Source organism: Stomoxys calcitrans, chromosome 5 (genome assembly GCF_963082655.1).
Source record: "Stomoxys calcitrans chromosome 5, idStoCalc2.1, whole genome shotgun sequence".
In the NCBI taxonomy this organism is placed as follows: Eukaryota; Metazoa; Arthropoda; class Insecta; order Diptera; family Muscidae; genus Stomoxys; species Stomoxys calcitrans.
In genome coordinates, this window is record NC_081556.1 from 316,581 (window position 1) to 339,634 (window position 23,054).

Below are 23,054 nucleotides of genomic sequence, written 5' to 3' on the forward strand. Positions count from 1 at the left end.
TGGTTTCTACAAGACGTTGCCACATGCCACACAGCAGCCGTTATAATGGACTTATTGAGAGGCGAGTTCGGTGAATATTTTATTTCACGTTCGGAACCGTGAAATTTAGACTATTTTTTGTGGGGCTATGTTAAAGCTCATATCTATAAAGACTAGCCCGCTTCAATTGACACATTGGAAGACAACATCAAAGCATTTATTTGTGAAATAGCGGCCGAAATGTTGGAAAGAGTATGCCAAAATTGGACTAAGCGGATGGACCATTTAAGGCGCAGTCATGGCCAACATTAGCATGAAATAATCTTCAGACATTAAATTATATGGACCGTCGATTCAAATAAAGATTTCTGCATTTTTCTGAATTTTATGTGTTTTTTTTTTGAAAACTTTTCTATAGCTCTTAAAAAATCGACCTTTATATAGGCTCAAGAGGTAAAATCAGATAGTGATCGGCATAAATGCAAAATTTCAAGCGTCTTCCGATGGAAGGACGAAGAGATGGACAGACAGACGGACGGACGGATAGGGCCTATATTGACTTAAAGAGTCATGACGATCAAGAATTTAGACGGACGGACGGACGGATAGGGCCTATATTGACTTAAAGAGTCATGACGATCAAGAATTTATACATATGCATATGTGGAATGAGAAACGACGACGCGACACTGTTAAGACTTAGTTCGGCGACGCTAATCGACAAACACTACTTTTATGCTTTAGAATAAATGATAAATAAGATCAAATTAATCCATTCGAGAGCTATAATTTGAATAATAGTCCAGAAAGAACTTCAGGGAATTTTTAAATTTATTTTTTGCACAATTTCATTATCTTATGCCTTCCAGTTGGGCCAGGTTCTGATCTCATTCCACAAATTGGTTCCGGGGCATTCGGTGGAGCCGACTTGACGGTGACCGTACAAAATGTAGCCAGACTTGATTTGGCCACGGGAGACGGCAGCAGCCAACAAGCTCTTGGCAACACTGATTTGAGCGGCGGTGGGTCTGTCGTTGTTGTAGTTACCCATGAAGGAGATGCCAATGGACTTGGAGTTCCAGTTGGTGGCATGGGCACCCATGACATTCCAGCCGCGACCTTCGTAGACGTTGCCATCACCACCGATCAAGAAGTTGTAACCGATATCAGCCCATCCCAAAGTTTTCTGGTGATAGCTTTGGATGTTTTTCATTTGTTGAATGCAAGCAGACTTGGTCGAGCAGTAGGCACCGGCGGTGTGATGAATCACAGCGTAGGCCAAGCCATTGGCCAAAGAAGTCTTGCTGGTGGCTGGAGCGCCGCCCCATTCGGCCTTGGAGATGATGGTTAACCCGAAAACGGCTTGGGCGCAGAATAGAACAGCCAAAAGGCTGAATAGAGCTTTAGAAACCATGTTGATTGTGCTTTTCGAAGGCAAGCAACTGATGACATGACCATCTTGACTGCCGTTTATATACCGAATGTGATTCGGGGGTATCATTCATTTTTGTTGATAACTAGGTATTCACTTAACTCGATTCCATCGTGATACCACAGAGTGGTGAAGAAGTCATAAATTTTCCGTCAATGACCAAATTCGTTTTAATATACAATTCGGAACGTATCTTTAGATTAGTTTGCCAAAAAAGCGATATAAACAAAAAATTATCAAAAGTGAATGGAAAATATATAAAATTACACATTTCACTCTATTCAAAGAAAAAAAAAACAACCATGTCCCTATATCTAAATTTACAGGTAGTTTAATGCACTTAACTACTGGGGTGCTACACAGGTTATTATAACTTAATGCATTTGTTTGTAACCCCACAGAAGGAAAAAAGGCTAGACTCGCATAAACATACGTACATTTATACACACAGGTCCATTAAGAGTTACTTTCTGAGTCTGAGCCTAGTCATGTCCGTCCGCTTAATTAAATTCGAAGATCGCACGGGCATTTTTGTTTTTGGATCAAAATCGAATATTCATAAAGAATAATAGTCCAATCAGCTATACCCTGCAGGAAGTTTGGGGAAATTAACCCCCATTGACACAAATTACCAGTCATATCACCAGTCATTCTAGTCCATTGCGTGGCTGCTTTGGCTTATTTTTCTTTCCACAGAATAAGCCGGTGAATACATCCGCTTAAATGTGTCTATTAACACAAATTATTGGTCATTTTAGTCCATTTCTTGGCTACTTTTGCGTTTTTTCTTTTTTTTTTTAAAAATCAAAAATCATTAAAGTAATCAAAAACCATTTAATGAGAAAAAAAGATACTTTGAAATTGTCGAATTGTCGATTTTGGAGTAAAGATCAGCCAGAAGCTTGCTTTGAAGCCTTTCAAAATACAGGTGGTGCAAGAATTGAAGCCGAACGACCTACTGCAACGCACATTTTTTTGGTGAATGGGCTCTTGAAAAGTTGGCCGCAGGTCCACATTTTTATCGAAAAATTGTGTTTAGCGACGAAGTTCATTTTTGGCTCAATGGGTACGTAAATAAGCAGAATTGTCAATTTTGGAGTGAAGATCAGCCAGTAGCATTGCAAGAGTTACCAATACATCCAGAAAAAGTCATAGTTTGGTGTGGTTTATGGGCTGGTGGCTTCATTGAACCGTACTTCTTCAAAGATGATGCGAATCGTAACGTAACTGTGAATGGCGAGTGCTGTCGTGAGATGACAGCACTCGCCATCCATGCAAGAGCTTGACTTGCATGACATGTGGTTTCTACAAGACGTTGCCACATGCCACACAGCAGCCGTTATAATGGACTTATTGAGAGGCGAGTTCGGTGAATATTTTATTTCACGTTCGGGACCGTGAAATTTAGACTATTTTTTGTGGGGCTATGTTAAAGCTCATATCTATAAAGACTAGCCCGCTTCAATTGACGCATTGGAAGACAACATTGAAGCATTTATTTGTGAAATAGCGGCCGAAATGTTGGAAAGAGTATGCCAAAATTGGACTAAGCGGATGGACCATTTAAGGCGCAGTCATGGCCAACATTAGCATGAAATAATCTTCAGACATTAAATTATATGGACCGTCGATTCAAATAAAGATTTCATGCATTTTTCTGAATTTTATGTGTTTTTTTTTTAAAAACTTTTCTATAGCTCTTAAAAAATCGACCTTTATAAAGGCTCAAGAGGTAAAATCAGATAGTGATCGGCATAAATGCAAAATTTCAAGCGTCTTCCGATGGAAGGACGAAGAGATGGACAGACAGACGGACGGACGGATAGGGCCTATATTGACTTAAAGAGTCATGACGATCAAGAATTTATACATATGTATATGTGAAATGAGAAACGACGACGCGACACTGTTAAGACTTAGTTGGGCGACGCTAATCGACAAACACTATTTTTATGCTTTAGAATAAATGATAAATAAGATCAAATTAATCCATTCGAGAGCTATAATTTGAATAATAGTCCAGAAAGAACTTCAGGGAATTTTTAAATTTATTTTTTGCACAATTTCATTATCTTATGCCTTCCAGTTGGGCCAAGTTCTGATTTCATTCCACAAATTGGTTCCGGGGCATTCGGTGGAGCCGACTTGACGGTGACCGTACAAAATGTAGCCAGACTTGATTTGGCCTCGGGAGACGGCAGCAGCCAACAAGCTCTTGGCAACACTAATTTGAGCGGCGGTGGGTCTGTCGTTGTTGTAGTTACCCATGAAGGAGATGCCAATGGACTTGGAGTTCCAGTTGGTGGCATGGGCACCCATGACATTCCAGCCGCGACCTTCGTAGACGTTGCCATCACCACCGATCAAGAAGTTGTAACCGATATCAGCCCATCCCAAAGTTTTCTGGTGATAGCTTTGGATGTTTTTCATTTGTTGAATGCAAGCAGACTTGGTCGAGCAGTAGGCACCGGCGCACAGTGGGCCAAATGGCAAAAAAATTGGAAATAAGTCTACAACTTTTTATCTGTTGATTTTAGCCATACAAAATGTTCTAGACATTTGTAGAGGAGGACATAGGCTTTCAGAAAAGTGCTGTTGTTGGTCCATATCTTTAATACAGGGTGAGCTACAGGGTGTCAAAGTTGACCACTTTTGACTTCTCCAAGCTTCTGGGGGCCATAACTTTTGATCTACTCAACCGATTTACATGATTTAGGACTCTAGAGAAAGAGCTTGACAAGATCTAAAAAACTTATGCATAAAGTACCATGCCATCGTGTACTGTTAAGGAGTTATGAATTGTTTAATTTTAAAATATGAAAATTTGGCCTTGGTTTTTTTCAGTGTTTTTTAAATAACTCCGTCAATTTTAAAGCTATAAACTTCATACTTCACACAAATTATGCCAGCATATGTGTGCATAAAATACAAAAGGAATCACGTGAATATCTTTGGCGGTTTAAAAATGGCATCGTTTTCAATATGAAAAATATTTTTTTTGTCAAAAAATTGCAAAATTTTTCAAAAAAGATACTCCCATTTCCTTTAAGTTTTCGCAAACTTTGGCCGTCAAAGCATTATCATTTCTTTCCATTTTCACAAAGTCGAGGTATTAAGAAAAGTTTTAAGTGCTAATTTGGCTAATTTCGATATCAAACAACACCGTTATCTTAAGACCAAAATGGCCAATTTTTTTACTAAACTTCAAAAGTTTCTCACTGGAAAAAAAGTTCCACGGGGATTTTTTCGCTTTTTTTGAACTTAAATGAAAGCTTAAAATGTTCCCAACATTTTAAGGTATGTCTCGCCATATCCTAGCCATAAATGAGATCGTAGCGATCAAAATACTGAAAAAAGTCAATTTTCAAGTAGTGCTATATTCATTGCTAAAAAACAAGTATTACGTCACATTTTATTGCAAAGATGTTAAATAAACTTTTATTTGGTAACACTTCTTCTACAAAACACAAAAAGAATCATGGAAATATCTCTATTCTATTCCATTTTATGGAACCGGCAATAAAAAAGTCAATTTTTCAAAAAAGTCGAATTTCCCAAATTTTGTTTTTGTTGTCCTAATTGCACATGACACACTATAGCCATATTTACGCAACATACCTTATCGTAAAGGAAATTTTCATACCTTTCCAACAATGTATAAAACATTTCTCTACTCGGATTCTATCTACTCTAAAATTCATTTACACTTCATTAAACTCTATATAAAAATGTCTATTTGTGAAATGGAACCTTATATGGGGCCTACACTAAAACATTGATAGATTTGCCCAGGGTTTACAATACAAATGTGTTAGAATAAAAAAAGGTCTCCTGCCAAAGTTTAAAAAAATTGGAATAAAAATATGTGTTTTAGAGCGAAAACACTTCGCATCGGCGTGCGTTTATATGTATATTAGCTACTCCCAAAATAAAAAAGCATTTTAGTTTTGTATTATTTGATTTTATTCTCTACCAAATAATCTAAGGTATCAAAATTTAAAAGCTCTTTAATTTGAATGGCATCGGGATCGTCCTTATCTATATCGTCACATATTTTTGGTAGCCATTTAGTTCTGATGCTGTATAGTACCGGATCAGACGATAACAATAAATATTGAAGTAAATCATAATTTTGGTTAAATTTGGTGCTCTTTCGGGTATTGAAAAGCCGGAACTGTTTAACATCTCTATTACGGGATTCCTGAGCTTCTTCTGTAAGTTCTCCTAACGGAAGTATGTTGTATTCCACAATTTCCTTGCCATGATGTAAGACTTTATGTACTGTCGGTGTTAAAGCTTTCCACGAATATAAATCAGATAAAATGTTTTTTGTGTCATTACTATAAGCTTCAAATTTGGTTGAATTTATCATCTTTTTGCTATTGATTACAGCCAAAATCACTTTGAATCGTCTTAGCAAGTGTTCATCAAGACCGGTTATTTTAGATGTCGATACGGGGTCCTCAAAAAACCGCCTTGCCGAGTTGCCATCATTTGTGCTTCCGTATCCGTAAAGAGGTTTATCTATTATAAGTCCCTTTTGTTTAAACTCCAACTGGATTCGATTCTTCTCTTCCTGCCTCATTTTGTGAAGATCTTGGTTGTTTCTAGCAGAGACATCGCGGTTTCCAGGGCTAGTCCGATATTTAAGGTCATACGATAAATTTATATATTTTAAATATATATATATTATATATATAATATATAATATATAAATAATATATAATATATAAATAATATATAAATATATATATATTATATATATATATATATATAATATATAAATATATTTTAAATATTTATGCAATATATTCACAATTAATGACCCATTTCAGGTATCAGACGCAATCGTAAAAAGGGGTCCAAAGTGCCTCTTTTTACTTACTCTTCTATAATTATTTACCTGGACTCGAATTTGGTTAAAAAAAATGACAATGAATTTTTTATGGGTAGGTTTTTTCACATTCATTGATACGGTGGATTTCCTGGGAATTCGACATAGCGAAACAGGTAACATTTGTCTGCATCAAATCTTAACACAAATATATATATATATGCAGGTATATTTCTAGGTTACTTTTTATTCAAAAATCATCAGCTTACATTAAAAATAGATGTAGGTACTATACAAACGCACGCCGATGCGAAGTGTTTTCGCTCTAAAACACATATTTTTATTCCAATTTTTTTAAACTTTGGCAGGAGACCTTTTTTTATTCTAACACATTTGTATTGTAAACCCTGGGCAAATCTATCAATGTTTTAGTGTAGGCCCCATATAAGGTTCCATTTCACAAATAGACATTTTTATATAGAGTTTAATGAAGTGTAAATGAATTTTAGAGTAGATAGAATCCGAGTAGAGAAATGTTTTATACATTGTTGGAAAGGTATGAAAATTTCCTTTACGATAAGGTATGTTGCGTAAATATGGCTATAGTGTGTCATGTGCAATTAGGACAACAAAAACAAAATTTGGGAAATTCGACTTTTTTGAAAAATTGACTTTTTTATTGCCGGTTCCATAAAATGGAATAGAATAGAGATATTTCCATGATTCTTTTTGTGTTTTGTAGAAGAAGTGTTACCAAATAAAAGTTTATTTAACATCTTTGCAATAAAATGTGACGTAATACTTGTTTTTTAGCAATGAATATAGCACTACTTGAAAATTGACTTTTTTCAGTATTTTGATCGCTACGATCTCATTTATGGCTAGGATATGGCGAGACATACCTTAAAATGTTGGGAACATTTTAAGCTTTCATTTAAGTTCAAAAAAAGCGAAAAAATCCCCGTGGAACTTTTTTTCCAGTGAGAAACTTTTGAAGTTTAGTAAAAAAATTGGCCATTTTGGTCTTAAGATAACGGTGTTGTTTGATATCGAAATTAGCCAAATTAGCACTTAAAACTTTTCTTAATACCTCGACTTTGTGAAAATGGAAAGAAATGATAATGCTTTGACGGCCAAAGTTTGCGAAAACTTAAAGGAAATGGGAGTATCTTTTTTGAAAAATTTTGCAATTTTTTGACAAAAAAAATATTTTTCATATTGAAAACGATGCCATTTTTAAACCGCCAAAGATATTCACGTGATTCCTTTTGTATTTTATGCACACATATGCTGGCATAATTTGTGTGAAGTATGAAGTTTATAGCTTTAAAATTGACGGAGTTATTTAAAAAACACTGAAAAAAACCAAGGCCAAATTTTCATATTTTAAAATTAAACAATTCATAACTCCTTAACAGTACACGATGGCATGGTACTTTATGCATAAGTTTTTTAGATCTTGTCAAGCTCTTTCTCTAGAGTCCTAAATCATGTAAATCGGTTGAGTAGATCAAAAGTTATGGCCCCCAGAAGCTTGGAGAAGTCAAAAGTGGTCAACTTTGACACCCTGTAGCTCACCCTGTATTAAAGATATGGACCAACAACAGCACTTTTCTGAAAGCCTATGTCCTCCTCTACAAATGTCTAGAACATTTTGTATGGCTAAAATCAACAGATAAAAAGTTGTAGACTTATTTCCAATTTTTTTGCCATTTGGCCCACTGTGCGGCGGTGTGATGAATCACAGCGTAGGCCAAGCCATTGGCCAAAGAAGTCTTGCTGGTGGCTGGAGCGCCTCCCCATTCGGCCTTGGAGATGATGGTTAACCCGAATACGGCTTGGGCGCAGAATAGAACAGCCAAAAGGCTGAATAGAGCTTTAGAAACCATAGCGTTTGAGTTTCGAGAAACTTTGATACTGGTGTGGAGCTGGGCCACTTGTGCGCTTTATATTCCATGCTAGAACTGCTGGTCAGTTACTTTTTCCTCTACACGATAATCGTTGATGGAGTTATGGTTTCGTTGCACTGATTTATTATATTTTGACCGTATCGCCTTTGATATACTCCCAATGAAATGTTTTGACGTCAACGTACATTGGGTACACGTCAGGGTACATTGAACAAAAGCATTTTTATCTATCGCACCTTCTTCTTATAAGGTAGCTGTTGGGAATATTGTTGAGTACCATAGGGGACAAAAATCGATCATAATTTTTGCTGCAGGATTATTATAAAGATAATATTTATTTTAGTTTCTTCTTCACAAATTTTCTATCTGAAGTTAATCTGTATTTGACATTACATGACATAGTTTTACTCTGCATACATTCAAGTACTCATATCCTTAAAAAAGTGTGGATCGTATGCGTTTTGGAAATTGATTGTGTTTGCTTTCGATATTAAGATTGACTACTTTACGATCTACCTTTCTAGTGTGTGGTAGGATGGACTGAATTTTGGCAACCGTTTTGGTGTCGCGTTGCATTTTTTAGTTTCTTTATTTAAAGAAGGCACGTAAAGTTCAGCCGTGCCGAATCTTATATACCCTCCAACATGGAAAGCATTTAACACGTTCTTTGAATGAACGAACCATGAAACTTCGAAAGGGCGCATAGACTGGCCTGAGTCGGGAACACGGGGATGTTAAGATCCAAACCGCAGGCGGGTCTGGAGGCTTGGCATGCTGATGGAAGGCGGATACGGGCACTGCTCAGGAGGTATATTGGGGAGGGTCTCAGTCGTACCGAGTACAACTACAGGAGTCATAACCGGACACTGTGGGATAGGTCACGCGCATAGGAGCCTCCTACAATTACTACTGCTGTTTGTTGAGGATGAAGAGGTTACGATCGAACACCCGGTCTTCTCATGCCCGGGTCTACATGGGTGCAAGCTTTTCTTCCTAGGGAAGTGGTTTTTCTGCGATCTTGCAAACTTTCAGATGTGTCTCTGGTGATTCTTCTGGGATACGTGGATAAAACGGGTTTGTCTCATCGTCAACGTTTGACAGTCGTCGAATGGATGTGCCAAGTATGGTCCAAATCGGTCTACAACCAGATATAGCTGCCATATAAACCGATCTTTAGATTTGACTTCTTGAGCCTCTGCAAAGCTTGTAAAGTTTTGATTTGTAATAATTTTTTACTTCCAACAGCCGTGCAAAGAATGATCTAAATCGGTCCATAACCTGATATAGTTCCCATTTAGACCCGCCGCCCGATTTGAACTCTTGAACCTCTAGAGGACGCAATTATTATCCGATTTGGTTAAAATTTTAAACGTGGTATTTTTTCTGACTGGTAACAGTCATGACAAATGTGGTCTATGTCGCAATTCTAGAACTTTTGAACGGATAGAGATATGTACGCATAGTCAATGTTGAGGTGTTTTCCAAAAAGTATAAATCCATTAGGCTTGAAGGTTGGTCGGCTTGATTCTTTTCTTAGAAGGTAGATCTCGTAAAACCCTACAACATGCCGAAAAGTTTGGAATGAGTTATTGGACAAAATTTTTTTTTGAAAATTTAAGTCATTGTACCGTCGGAATTTTTGAAATTGTGGGACCATTTGTGAACCGATTAAAAATTTTTTACACCGTTGGAAAGATTTTAAAATTCGGCTAGTATTAAAAAGTTTGGCGCAGATTGTCCCTTCCTACAAAAAGTTTTTTTAATTTCCGAAATAAAAAAATATAAAAACAAGTAAAAGCGTGCTAAGTTCGGCCGGGCCGAATATTATATACCACTCACCATAGATCGCATATGTCAAGTTCTTTTCCCGATATCTCTTTTTAGGCAAACATAGGATAAAAGAAAATAATTGCTATAATATTGTAGCTATGGTCCGATTCGGACCATAATTGAATTGAATGTTGAAGACCATAGTAGAAGTCATTGTGTAAAATTTCAACCACCACTAAGAATTGCACCCTTTAAGGGGTCAAGAAGTAAAATAGAGAGATTGGTTTATATGGGAGCTTCATCAGTATATATACCGATTCCATATATAGACCATATTTAGCACGTATGTTGAAAGACATGGGAAAAGCCGTTGTACAAAATTTCAGCCAAATAGGATAATAATTACGTCCTCTAGACGCTCAAGAAGTCAAGATCCCAGATGGGTTTATATGACAGCTATATCAGGTTATGGCCCAATTTCAACCATACTCAGCACAGTTGTTGGAAGTCATAATAAAACACCTCATGCAAAATTTAAGCCAAATCGGATAAGAATTGTGCCCTCTTGTGGCTCAAGAAGTCAAGATCCAAAATCGGTTTATATGGCAGCTATATCAAAACATAGACCCATTTACAAACCCAGCCGACCTACACTTATGAGAAGTGTTCGTACAAAATTTCAAGCTGCTAGCTTTACTTCTTCGAAAGTTAGCGTGCTTTCGACAGACAGACGAACGGACGGACAGGGCTAGATCGACTAACAATGTCATGACTATTAAGAAAAGTAATACTTTATGCGGTCTTTGACGAATATTTCGAGGAGTTACAAACAGAATGATGAAATTAGTATACCCCCATCCCATGGTGGAGGGTATAAAAAGTTTTGCTTCCGATGTCCATACCAACTAACACACACACACACACAACAACAACAAACATGTATTTTTTTTTATTTTTTTTATTATTTTAATAGATTTTATTTAGTATAGTCTATACATTATGTTTATGCGGTATATACTACTTTAATCTATATTTGGTTTAGCGTGAATGCTGTAACCGTTATTTCTGAATCTTAATATTTACATACATCTATTATTCATTCCGATACAACACTTTGTGCTGGTGGAGTGTATATCTAATTAAATTCATTCAGTAACATATTTCTATATTTAATACAGGTTTCTAAAAAGTTATATAATAAAGAATAGTTCGTGCCGTTTAATATTTGTAATACATCAATTTCTGTTAGTGAGCTTTTGCCAAAATACATCGTTCTAAATTCATTATAAATGGGACAACACCCAATAAAATGTAGGGTGTTTTCTGGTGCATCCAAATTACATATAGTGCAAATTCCATCAGTGTGATTCTTGAAGCACCTAGCATTTAGGTCCAGTAGGCCCCCTCTCGCCCTTATAATCAGGCCTACTGCACGTGTGGAAAGGTCACCCATCATCAAAAGACTTCCATCGTAATTTAATTTCGGGTACAGGTCATGAAATTGAGAGCTATGCGCGCCACTTTCAAATTCATATCTCTCACATGTCTCTAAAAGTCTGGTGATTTCCCGCCAATGCCTACATAGAGGTCCATTGACCGTTGAGGGATGGAAACGTAGGTGATCACATAAAGTAGTCCATTCCTCCGCCCAGTACGTACCTGATCTTATTACCTTCTCCGCCAATATACGTGGTAGTCTATTGGGACCTAGTCTTAATACCCTGTCGACGTATTTGAGATGCATCTGCAGAGTCGAAACATACATCGACTTTATCCCAGTCTCCAGATGGATCATATAATTGGGTGTGTTGCTGGGCAAATAAAACAGTTTCTTGACATAGAATCGCAATAATTTCTCAACATCATCGTACCGGACGAAGCCCCAGACTTGGGCGGCGTAAAACATTATCGACCTGCAACAAGCCTCAAATATTTTCAGTTTGTTCTCTCTAGAAATACGTGGGTTGCTTATATAAGTTGACCAAGTAGAAGCAACTGCTATCTTAGATGATGCTAGTCTTTTCCCCAGGTGTTTCCTAAACGATAAATTATACGTCATCTCTAGTCCAAGATACGTATAACTATTAACAATCTCAATATCCTGTCCCCGGTAAATCCACTTCAGGCCTGATGCAATTCTCGCACATTTACGAAATACTAATACCTTGGATTTAAGCAAATTAACACTTAGACCCCATGTAGCACAATACCCTTCCAAAGTATCAATCATCCCTTGCAATCCATCTGGGCAATCTGATAGCAAAACGATGTCATCGGCATATAACAATATTCTGATGGTAGTTCCCGCTACTCTCACACCCCCAGGTAGGACTTCTGGCAGATCGTTCAGGTAAAGCGAAAATAGGACAGGACTTAGTACGCACCCCTGTTTCACTCCAGTTTCCATAACGAAACTCTCAGACATATACGTACCGTCCCATATCTTGCTGTCGGTACCTTCGTATAACAGTCGTAGAATCCTTACTATCTTGGATGATATCCCCATACAGGACAGTTTATAAAATAAACTATTTCTAGGGATAGTGTCGAACGCAGTCGAAAAATCCACAAAAAAAGCGTAAGTGGTTTTCTTATTCAACCTGTTTATATGGACAATGTTGGCGAGGTTAAATATGTTATCCACCGTGGAATAGTTCCTTCTGAATCCTGCCTGGAATTCATTTAATATACTGTTGTAGTCAAGCCAGTCGGAAAGTCGATTCAGTAGAATATTGCAAAAAATCTTACTCATAGAGTTTATTCCACGAGCAAATAAAATAGTCAATGACAGAACTTCCCATTGCCCCACAAAAGCTATATTCTCCGTCAGTATCTCCTGTAGTCCTGCCATTCAGGATGATGCCACCAAAATCCTCCACAAAATTCAGCAATGTTCTCCCCTGAGCATTAGTCACAGTATCCTTTGAGCGCCTGCGATCGGCAATATTCGAGAATTCAGTTATAGAAATTGGGTCCAGAGTCTGTTCACGTCCAATCCTCGCATTTAGATCACCCGTTATTATAAACCTCGCTGGGTCAAGGTCTTTCATAATTGTCTCAAGCTTCACAAAATCGTTCCTCCAGTTTGTACAGTTAAGATACATAGGGATCAAATAAACAACATCTCCATCAAACTTAGCCAACAATACCGTGTTCTCTCCTATACTTCTGAATCTAAAATCAAATTTCCTCTTGAGATCCTTTCTAAATCCGAACAAACATCCCCCACTTGCTCGGCCTGCCTTGTGTATCTTACGTGCATCGACCCAATGTATGCAATAATTCTGAAAAAGTGATGCGAATGACGCTGATTTATTCGGCATTACATGTGTTTCAAACAAAAAGAATATATCAAAGTTGCTTAAATATTTCATAAAACTTCCAAAACTTATAGACTTCTCAAGATTTGCTACATTGTAGGATATTATACGGCACGAATCGAATTGCTACTGATTATTCTTATTACTATTACTTATATTACTATAATTCATTTTGTTTCTAGTTGTTAACTCAAAGGTACTTTCAGTTTCATCTAGTATATCTCCGAGAAATTTTGCATCGTTCTCTGAATGGGCCAGAATCTTTCCATTAGTCCAGCCGTAATGTTTATCGTTTATAAAAATACAGAACTCGCCAAGCCGGACTTTAGCATCTTTTCTAACTTTAGTTACCGTCTTGCTCAATTGCCTAAGATTGTATCTAACATTCTGCTCGGAGTCGGTATAGTCCTTGTGTATGAATATGTTTTGGCCAGTAAGTTTTGCTTTTGCTGCTAAGACCTTTTGGCACTGATTGAATGTCTCCATGGTGAATATAAATGACTTTCCTAACGATAACATCCTTGTATGTGTGATTGTTACATCAACATTTAAATCGTTCTGACAAATTTTATAAAACTTATTTCTTGCGGCCATTGTAGTCGAACAATCTAGGCCACTGACAACAATATTGGCCATACGAGTCTTTCGATCGATGTTTTCCAATCGGCTGTTCAGTTTGTTGATATCTTCCTTCAGTTTTGTGTTCTCCTGTTTCAATTTTTCGATTTCCGTTGTAATGTTTGTTAAATCATCCTTTTTTGCTACATCTTTAAGCTTTTCGTCTAGAAGATTACACAGCTTATTCCAACAGAAAACATCTTGATTGTTATTTTCACTCATATTTCTGCTGGACAGGTGTTTTTTGCTTATATTTTCAATTTGTTCCGGGGATGTCGTTTTTAGCAAACGTTTATTACTCATTTAAATATTTTTACGTAACGCACTCCTCAGTATTAGATGTTAGACTATTATCTGTAGCATAACATTAGGCGGGTTCAATAATGTTATCTGCCTGACGATGTACGTGGTGTTAACTCAGCTGTTTGTTATTCGGTTATCGAGTTTTGCTTATCGACAGAAGGCAATGAAGAGCACAGCTGATGTATACCTTAATTCATCCTAGTATTTGTGCACATTACATCTTTCCAGTCATATTGCAATTTTTTGTGATTTTTTCACCCAAGATCAAACAAAATAATTCTACAATTCTTGCTCACCAACGTTCTGCAACCAGTCAATTCTGCCACAATCGTTTTTTTTTAACAAAATGCCGGGTATTTCGTTGTAAACCAAGTCGAACCGCTGGGACTGGGACAGTATTTCTGCAATATTATCAGGAGCCACCAAAAAACACAGCCGGTATGTATGACAACAACAAGTGATAAAAAAAAAAAAAAAAAAAAAAAAAAAAAAAAAAAAAAAAAAAAAAAAAAAAAAAAAAAAAAAAAAAAAAAAACAACAAACATGTATAACACGCACAAATCTAATTGTTTAATTTTTTTTTGATTTCTTACCCGCATAACTTTTGATTAAAGAGACGACTATCAAAACGGGTTATTATAAATTTTGTAAGCCATCTGAATCTGTATAAAAGTAAAAAATCGGTTTACAAATGTTTTCGCAAAACACACAATTGCAAAAATACCGACGATACCTTGGCTCAAATTTAAAAACAAAAATGATCACAAGTCCAATAACTCATAAACCGTTAGTGATATGTCAGACTTTAGAGCTGTATCTTTTTGAAAATAATTAAGCCGATCGGTCTATAAGTGACTGTTGGGTGAGCAATTCAAAATTTGACATGCTCGAGGTGACTAACTTTCAAGGCTCATAGATCAGCCTCTGTACCCACTAGGGTCGCCAATTTTTCATACTTATTGGAAAACACATCAACATTACCTATGTTAAGTTTTGTTTACATACCTCTATTCGTTTAAAAGTTGCAGAATTATTTCCAAGATTTTTCGATTTGGCAACACTGTGTGTGGGGCGTAACGTGGCGTGATGTACTAAATATCCCATAGACATTTCCTTAAGGATAGTCCGATTATCGTTTAAACTCAATGATTCCAGCATTAATTGGGAGATAACCACCGCTGAAAAATTTTCTGACGTTCATAACGGGATTTGAGTCCGAATGGCATGTCACAGGTGACATTCATTAAAGCTCTCAATAATTAGCAATTTTTAAAAATTTTTTTAACACACCTTTTTTGTGAGAAAGTTATTTAAATTTATTAAAGTAAAGTAAGTTTCATTTGTCTATTTTATGCCAATGAAACCCGCATTAGAATATCCCTTTCTTAACTCAAACTAGAGAAGGAAACAATTTAGAGGACAAACCTTTCAAGAGTCAGAAAAAGCTAAACAACCAAACGGATTTTTTTTTTAAATATGGGAATTATAAATTAGCTATGGTGGTGAATTCTTCAAGACGTTAATTGAAACCCCAAATAAAAAGTTTTTTTTTTTTTTTATAAATGAAAATTCATTTTTATTTTATTCTTCAAAAAGTTAAGGCAATGAATGAATTATGCCTTCCAGTTGGGCCAAGTTCTGATCTCATTCCACAAATTGGTTCCGGGGCATTCGGTGGAGCCGACTTGACGGTGACCGTACAAAATGTAGCCAGACTTGATTTGGCCACGGGAGACGGCAGCAGCCAACAAGCTCTTGGCAACACTGATTTGAGCGGCGGTGGGTCTGTCGTTGTTGTAGTTACCCATGAAGGAGATGCCAATGGACTTGGAGTTCCAGTTGGTGGCATGGGCACCCATGACATTCCAGCCGCGACCTTCGTAGACGTTGCCATCACCACCGATCAAGAAGTTGTAACCGATATCAGCCCATCCCAAAGTTTTCTGGTGATAGCTTTGGATGTTTTTCATTTGTTGAATGCAAGCAGACTTGGTCGAGCAGTAGGCACCGGCGGTGTGATGAATCACAGCGTAGGCCAAGCCATTGGCCAAAGAAGTCTTGCTGGTGGCTGGAGCGCCGCCCCATTCGGCCTTGGAGATGATGGTTAACCCGAATACGGCTTGGGCGCAGAATAGAACAGCCAAAAGGCTGAATAGAGCTTTAGAAACCATTGTGATTTTGGAACTGATGTTGTGCCTACTTTGATCCCAGTTTATATACAAAGTTTGGGCAGGCTTTTTTTGTTTTCTTCTCTAGATAAGATTAATTTGCTGCACCCAACTCGCTATGACTTTTGTCAATTGATTTATATAGGAGCTGTGGGGCGTAAAACCAAAATGAAGCAATTCGTGATATATGCTTAGCGACTTAATTGATTATTATGTAGAAGAGATACACTAACATCAAATGAAAAGGCTTTTAATATCGTTTACCCTTTCTTAAAAATCACTTACAGTGGAATACAGAGATTCTATGCCCTTGTTAGCGAAACACGCTACTGCCGAAAATAGGTTGATCTTATTCCTTTCGTGGTCTTATTTTTCAATACCACAGGGTTAGTTTTTTTTTGTCATTATCTTCAAAAGACTGTTTGTCACACCAAATAATTATTCAAAATTCCTACGTTGCTGACAGAGCCTTCACATTCGAGATAACTTTTGCTATCGTCCATTTGCGGATTTAAAATATATGGAATGGCTTTGTCATGATAAGAACCTGGAAAAAAACTTTATAATAAAATAATGCCATTATAGTCGTAATGGAAAAAAATGCCCATGTAGGGATGAATTTGGATGGCAGTACAAAATCGGGATTTTTAACTGGACATGCAACAACATTCAGCAGATCAAAATCATAAACAAATAAAAAATCATTTATATACAGGGTAGCTGACGTCAAGTGTGACCAATTCAAAATACCACATTCTTTTTGGATGAAACTATTTTTTATTCATTCATATGACAAAAATGTGTGGAAGTAAACAAATTTTTGGAATCCATGCACTTTTCACTCGATATGATATGATGGGATAAGAAATCGAAATACCATAGAGTGAAACAGGGAGTTCCCCAAAGCGGAGTGATATCTCCGGCACTATTTAACCTCTACATATCCTCCATTCCACCCCCTCCAGACGGCATAGAGATCGATTATACCATCATGGGAACAGGTCTCCCACCCATTTATGACATCTGCGATAGGTTAAACGTGTACCTCAAAGAGCTTGCCTCTTATTTCGCTGCAAGAAATCTGAAGAGATCTGCCACTAAATCTTCAGCCACATTGTTCACTTCAAGCACACATGAGGTGCGTAGGGAGCTGAAAGTGATGGTCGACGGAGTGACAATCCCAACCATCAAGTGTCTCAAAATACTTGGTGATACATTTGACAGCTCTTACAAATTCTCCTCACATGCCACAAAATTAAACATCAGTGCCCACTGTGCTAGACTGATCTACTACCAGGTTGGGAAATTTGAAATTTATAGAGTTTTACGACTATAAATAGAATTCGGTAATAGTTTAGGCCAAAAAAAAAATGAGGGGCAAATCGGTAGACGGTCGGACCGACATTCGACTCTCAAGGTGGTCGAATACATGCCTATATTTTATCGAATACGAAATTTTATATTTCGAGGAACACATTCGCAATTTAGAGATTTTATTTTTCTGGCACATTTTAATTTCGATGACATGTTCCACTTCGTTACAGCCTAGTAAATTGGGATACTTTTAAAAAAAATTGTAACACATATCTGTTCTATGTACGTACGCACACAAATTGAAGTGGAAAAGTGAGGAGGAACAGATTAGTACTTGTGTTTGCTGGATGGATGGGCCATAAAAGTCTTCAGTGGTGCGAGCAGTAGTATTGTATTTTTTTTAACCATCAGTCGAATAAGCAGGTGACGCCATAAATCATGGTAAGCGCTTAGTTAGCGTTGGTCAATGCGTTCCAATCTACACTTGTTTATGTTTTGACAATTTGTGAAACAAATAACTGACAAGTTAATAAAAACAAACAAATAAATTCAATTCAATTTTGCAAAGTGCAAAACCGATTCCTTATCGATAATTGTAGCGTTGTTCAAATTTCCATACCTGAATTATCAATTTTAAAACACTTGAGCATTGAATTTATTTATTTTTAGCTATAATAAATAAGGGAGATGGATATAAGGATGAACACAACTTAATTTCTTTCATTTTTTAAGCCCTACACCATTAGGCTGGTACAGAGTATTATAACTTAGTGCATTTGTTTGTAACACCCAGAAAGAGGAGAGCTAGGAGGGCCGATCGACTCAGAACCACTTCCTGGTTCGATTAAGCTTTGTCCGTTCGTCTGTCCATATTTGTGAACAAAGATTATTGCAATATTAGTCCCAATCGGACGAATATATATATAGAGGGAAGCCATATACTACGGAGGCCAACGTAGCGCAGAGGTTAGCATGTCCGCCTATGATGCTGAACGCCTGGGTTTGAATCCTGGCGAAACCATTAGAAAAAAAATGTCAGCGGTGGGTTTCCCCTCCTAATGCTGGCAACATTTGTGAGATACTATGCCATGTAAAACTTCTCTCCAAAGAGGTATCGCACTGCGAAATGCCGTTCGGACTCGACTATGAAAGGAGGCCCCTTATCATTAAGCTTAAACTTGAATCGGACTGCACTCATTGATATGTGAGAAGTTTGACCCTGTTGCTAAGTAGAATGTTCATGGGAAAAATTTACATTTTGCCAATTCTACTTTTTGACCTACAAAAAGCATAGGAGATTTTATGTTTTATATTGCTTAGAGATTCCTTATATAAGTCCATGACATTAGAGTTGAACGAATAATGTTTTTTGTTTTTGGCTATAAGTGTCTGAAGCCTTTTTCTATGAAGCATAGCCCACGGTTTTATTGAATTGCCGTACAAAGGCATTACGTAAGTTTGAATAGCTAAAGTTTTCATGCGCTTCCATTGGCAAATTATCTTTTGATCCTCTTCCTGAAAAAGTAAAAAAATTAACAAACTAGGAAGCATTTTAGTAATCTAATGAAACGCGACAGTCACTCCAGTCACTCCACTAGAAAAGTGATTTGTATTGCTTTAGAATTCATGAAAAGAAAATAATCGAAATGCGAAAGTAAAAAAAAAACTTAATTTATCTACATTTAAAAGTTCACTTATGTCGGAAATCACAGCCACCCAACATGCAACGATGACTGCTACAGTTACAGAAGCAGCAGCAGCTCGAACAGAACAGACACAAGATGTGCCCATTAAACTGACAACATCATTAACATTTATAATGTTTAAAGTTGCAGTTGGAGGAGCATCTACTTTAGCGACCCTGGCAGCAGCAGTAGCCCGTAAGTGTGATGGTGTGATTGGTGCAGTTATTCGCCATTGCATTCATTCTAAAAGCCAGGGAAAGAATAGATGGAAACTAGGGATAACATACAGATGTGTGTACTCTAACATCAACTGAAGATGAAATTATCTCCCAAAATACATGAATTTGACCCAAGGCAGCAGCTGAAGAGTTTGTTTCGATTAAAACTCTTGGAGATATGATGATGGTTTACTTGTTGGTCAATTGGCGTAACAATACGAGTACCACCTAGAAGTTGATCAAATTCGCCCTTTTTGGTCTTTTCTTTACCATTGAGCTGAACTTTTTGTTCAACACTCCTCATTTATGCGGAATCTCTTCTGCCGGGCAAATCTTATACACCCTTCACCATGGAGTGCATTTACCAAGTTCCTTGAAAATTTTTTTTGCCTCGGAAAAACCTCCCCCATGCAAAGAAAAAATTGTCTAAGTGAATCTGCACGCAGAGAAATTATTCTGCTGATATCAGCAAACACTGTCTGCTAATATAAAATTTAAAAACAAGTTAAGAAAATTGAATGAATCCACACAAAATTTTTGAACTTCTAAATAACAATTGAGGAATTTGCTATAAATAAAATTAAAACATTTGCTTATTTTCGGTGTTAATTTTTTGTTTAAAAGCTGGGGTATAATAGTAGTAGTTGTTTTGTCTGCTGTTATTTAAATTCGTTCTAAAATAAGCAAATTGCAGAAAGTTTTAAAAAAATTACGTTATATGTAAAATTGAAAGATAAGCTGGAATATAAAAACTTTTAACTTTTTATCAATTAAAAACAATAGAAAATGTTTGCTGTTTGCTTTCCCATTTTCAGCAGACTTTCTGCTGTAACAGCAAACATTTTTGCTAACAAAATTCTCAGAATGTGTGAGTTAGTCTTTACATGATACTAAAAATGCAAAAGAGTTTTCGTCTTCGACAACCATAAAAAAATACCAGTTTTAAAAAATTTCGAAATTCGACTACGACATTGCCAACCGGGATAAGGGTGATTATCTCTCATTAGCTACAACAAATGTAGGGAGGAACAGTGCAAATGTTGGAGTCGAACATAATACGCGTTCACTTGTTTTTAATTCGGATAAGAAATGTCGGGAGAATTCATATCGGAAGTTGCTACAGGTTTTTAACTAAACGCACCATACTTGGCATTGAGGTTGAAAGTCATAACAGAATACCACATGAAAATTTTCAGCCAAATCGGATAATTTAGGAACTCATATCGGGAGATCGCTTTATTAGATTATGTATCGAATTAGACCATACTTGCCATGAATGTTGAGAGACCTAACAAAGACTCTTCAACAGCCAAAGGCTTCAATTTATATTAAAATTTTGATTAATTAATTATTTTCAAGAATATTACTAGGGAGGTGACATTTATTGGTATTATAGCATGTTTGGCGCTCCGAATCCGCCAAAAGCATGACGTACATAGATCCCATATAGAGCCATCTAGCGATTTAACTTCTTGAATCTCTAGAGCGTAAGTTTGAACGGAAGCTGTGTGTGTGTGGGTGTGTTCTTTTCAGTTGTGATCAGTGTGAGTCCACGTGCGTATTGCTTAAATGATCAGTGTGAGTCCACGTGCGTATTGCTTAAAATTCAAAATACGATCGGCAATCGTTTTAAGCACCTCAGCAAAAACACTTTATATACCTTAACGAATTCAAGGCAGTGTTTTAAGTGTTGGTCGTTAAGAGTTGTAAACGTCAACAGTGATTGTTGGTATAAGGTGTGAGTATGTGCTTCATGTCTCTAGTGCTTTTCTTTGGCTGCCACACATCCTCTAGCCTACTGAAATCATTTTGTTAACGCAATAAGCATTACTGCCCAGTAACAAGTTTCGTTGAGAATGAACTGCTTCACATACAAATTTGGTAGTTGATTTTTTATTAGAGTTATTCTTTCTATGTATGTCCTGCAGGACATAAGACCGGTCCTAAACTGGTGAATTTACCAGTTTTTTGTGACCAATGACTGGTCCCCGGATTATCCATATGAACGGCGATTTTAACATGGACATGTCGCCGGAAGTTTTAATAATTTTGGACTGGTCCTATTACTGCTTGGAAATATTGGTCATTTCCCCGGTTTAAAAAAATCGGTCATCTGACTGGTTTGAAAAATTGGTCACTTCACCGGTTTGAAAATGTCGGTCATTTCACTGGTTTGAAAAATCAATCATTGTCATTTCACCGGGTTAAAAAAATTTGTAATTTCTCCGATTTAGACGAACACATCATATCACCTGATCAAATATTAATTTAAAGTTAAAAACGCCTGAACTTAAAAATTTTGATATTTGTTTATTAAATTAAATTAAAAATAAAGTAATTTATAACAAAGAAGGCAAAATAACATATAATTAATTAAAAAAGAAAAACAATTCAGAACTAAGAAATCGAATATTTTATAACTTACAGCCTAAAATATTTTTTTATTTCAAAGTATCTTTTTTTCTCATTAAATGGTTTTTGATTACTTTAATGATTTTTGATTTAAAAACAAAAAAGAAAAAACGCAAAAGTAGCCAAGCAATGGACTAAAATGACCAATAATTTGTGTTAATAGACACATTTAAGCGGATGTATTCACCGGCTTATTCTGTGGAAAGAAAAATAAGCCAAAGCAGCCACGCAATGGACTAGAATGACTGGTGATATGACTGGTAATTTGTGTCAATGGGGGTTAATTTCCCCAAACTTCCTGCAGGGTATAGCTGATTGGACTATTATTCTTTATGAATATTCGATTTTGATCCAAAAACAAAAATGCCCGTGCGATCTTCGAATTTAATTAAGCGGACGGACATGACTAGGCTCAGACTCAGAAAGTAACTCTTAATGGACCTGTGTGTATAAATGTACGTATGTTTATGCGAGTCTAGCCTTTTTTCCTTCTGTGGGGTTACAAACAAATGCATTAAGTTATAATAACCTGTGTAGCACCCCAGTAGTTTAGTGCATTAAAATACCTGTAAATTTAGATAAAGGGACATGGTTGTTTTTTTTTTTCTTTGAATAGAGTGAAATGTGTAATTTTATATATTTTCCATTCACTTTTGATAATTTCTTGTTTATATCGCTTTTTTGGCAAACTAATCTAAAGATACGTTCCGAATTGTATATTAAAACGAATTTGGTCATTGACGGAAAATTTATGACTTCTTCACCACTCTGTGGTATCACGATGGAATCGAGTTAAGTGAATACCTAGTTATCAACAAAAATGAATGATACCCCCGAATCACATTCGGTATATAAACGGCAGTCAAGATGGTCATGTCATCAGTTGCTTGCCTTCGAAAAGCACAATCAACATGGTTTCTAAAGCTCTATTCAGCCTTTTGGCTGTTCTATTCTGCGCCCAAGCCGTTTTCGGGTTAACCATCATCTCCAAGGCCGAATGGGGCGGCGCTCCAGCCACCAGCAAGACTTCTTTGGCCAATGGCTTGGCCTACGCTGTGATTCATCACACCGCCGGTGCCTACTGCTCGACC

At 36.7% G+C, this 23,054-nt stretch overlaps 3 protein-coding genes across 3 annotated transcripts; all 3 read right to left on the reverse strand.

Annotated features, from left to right (window-relative positions):
- Positions 1-826: 826 nt before the first annotated feature.
- LOC131994004 (peptidoglycan-recognition protein SC2-like) lies at positions 827-22,982 on the reverse strand. The gene is made up of 2 exons (XM_059369386.1): positions 22,875-22,982; positions 827-1,421 (listed from the first exon to the last, which is right to left on the reverse strand). Exons 1-2 carry the CDS (start codon positions 22,946-22,948, stop codon positions 836-838), a joined length of 660 nt encoding a protein of 219 aa, XP_059225369.1. The 5' UTR covers positions 22,949-22,982; the 3' UTR covers positions 827-835.
- On the reverse strand, positions 3,485-8,251 carry LOC106086541 (peptidoglycan-recognition protein SC2). The gene is made up of 2 exons (XM_059369387.1): positions 7,977-8,251; positions 3,485-3,884 (listed from the first exon to the last, which is right to left on the reverse strand). The coding sequence occupies exons 1-2, from the start codon at positions 8,132-8,134 to the stop codon at positions 3,485-3,487; spliced, it is 558 nt and encodes a 185-aa protein (XP_059225370.1). The 5' UTR covers positions 8,135-8,251.
- On the reverse strand, positions 15,720-16,351 carry LOC106086540 (peptidoglycan-recognition protein SC2-like). Its single transcript, XM_013251263.2, has one exon. The coding sequence runs from the start codon at positions 16,335-16,337 to the stop codon at positions 15,780-15,782; it is 558 nt and encodes a 185-aa protein (XP_013106717.2). The 5' UTR covers positions 16,338-16,351; the 3' UTR covers positions 15,720-15,779.
- Positions 22,983-23,054: the final 72 nt, after the last annotated feature.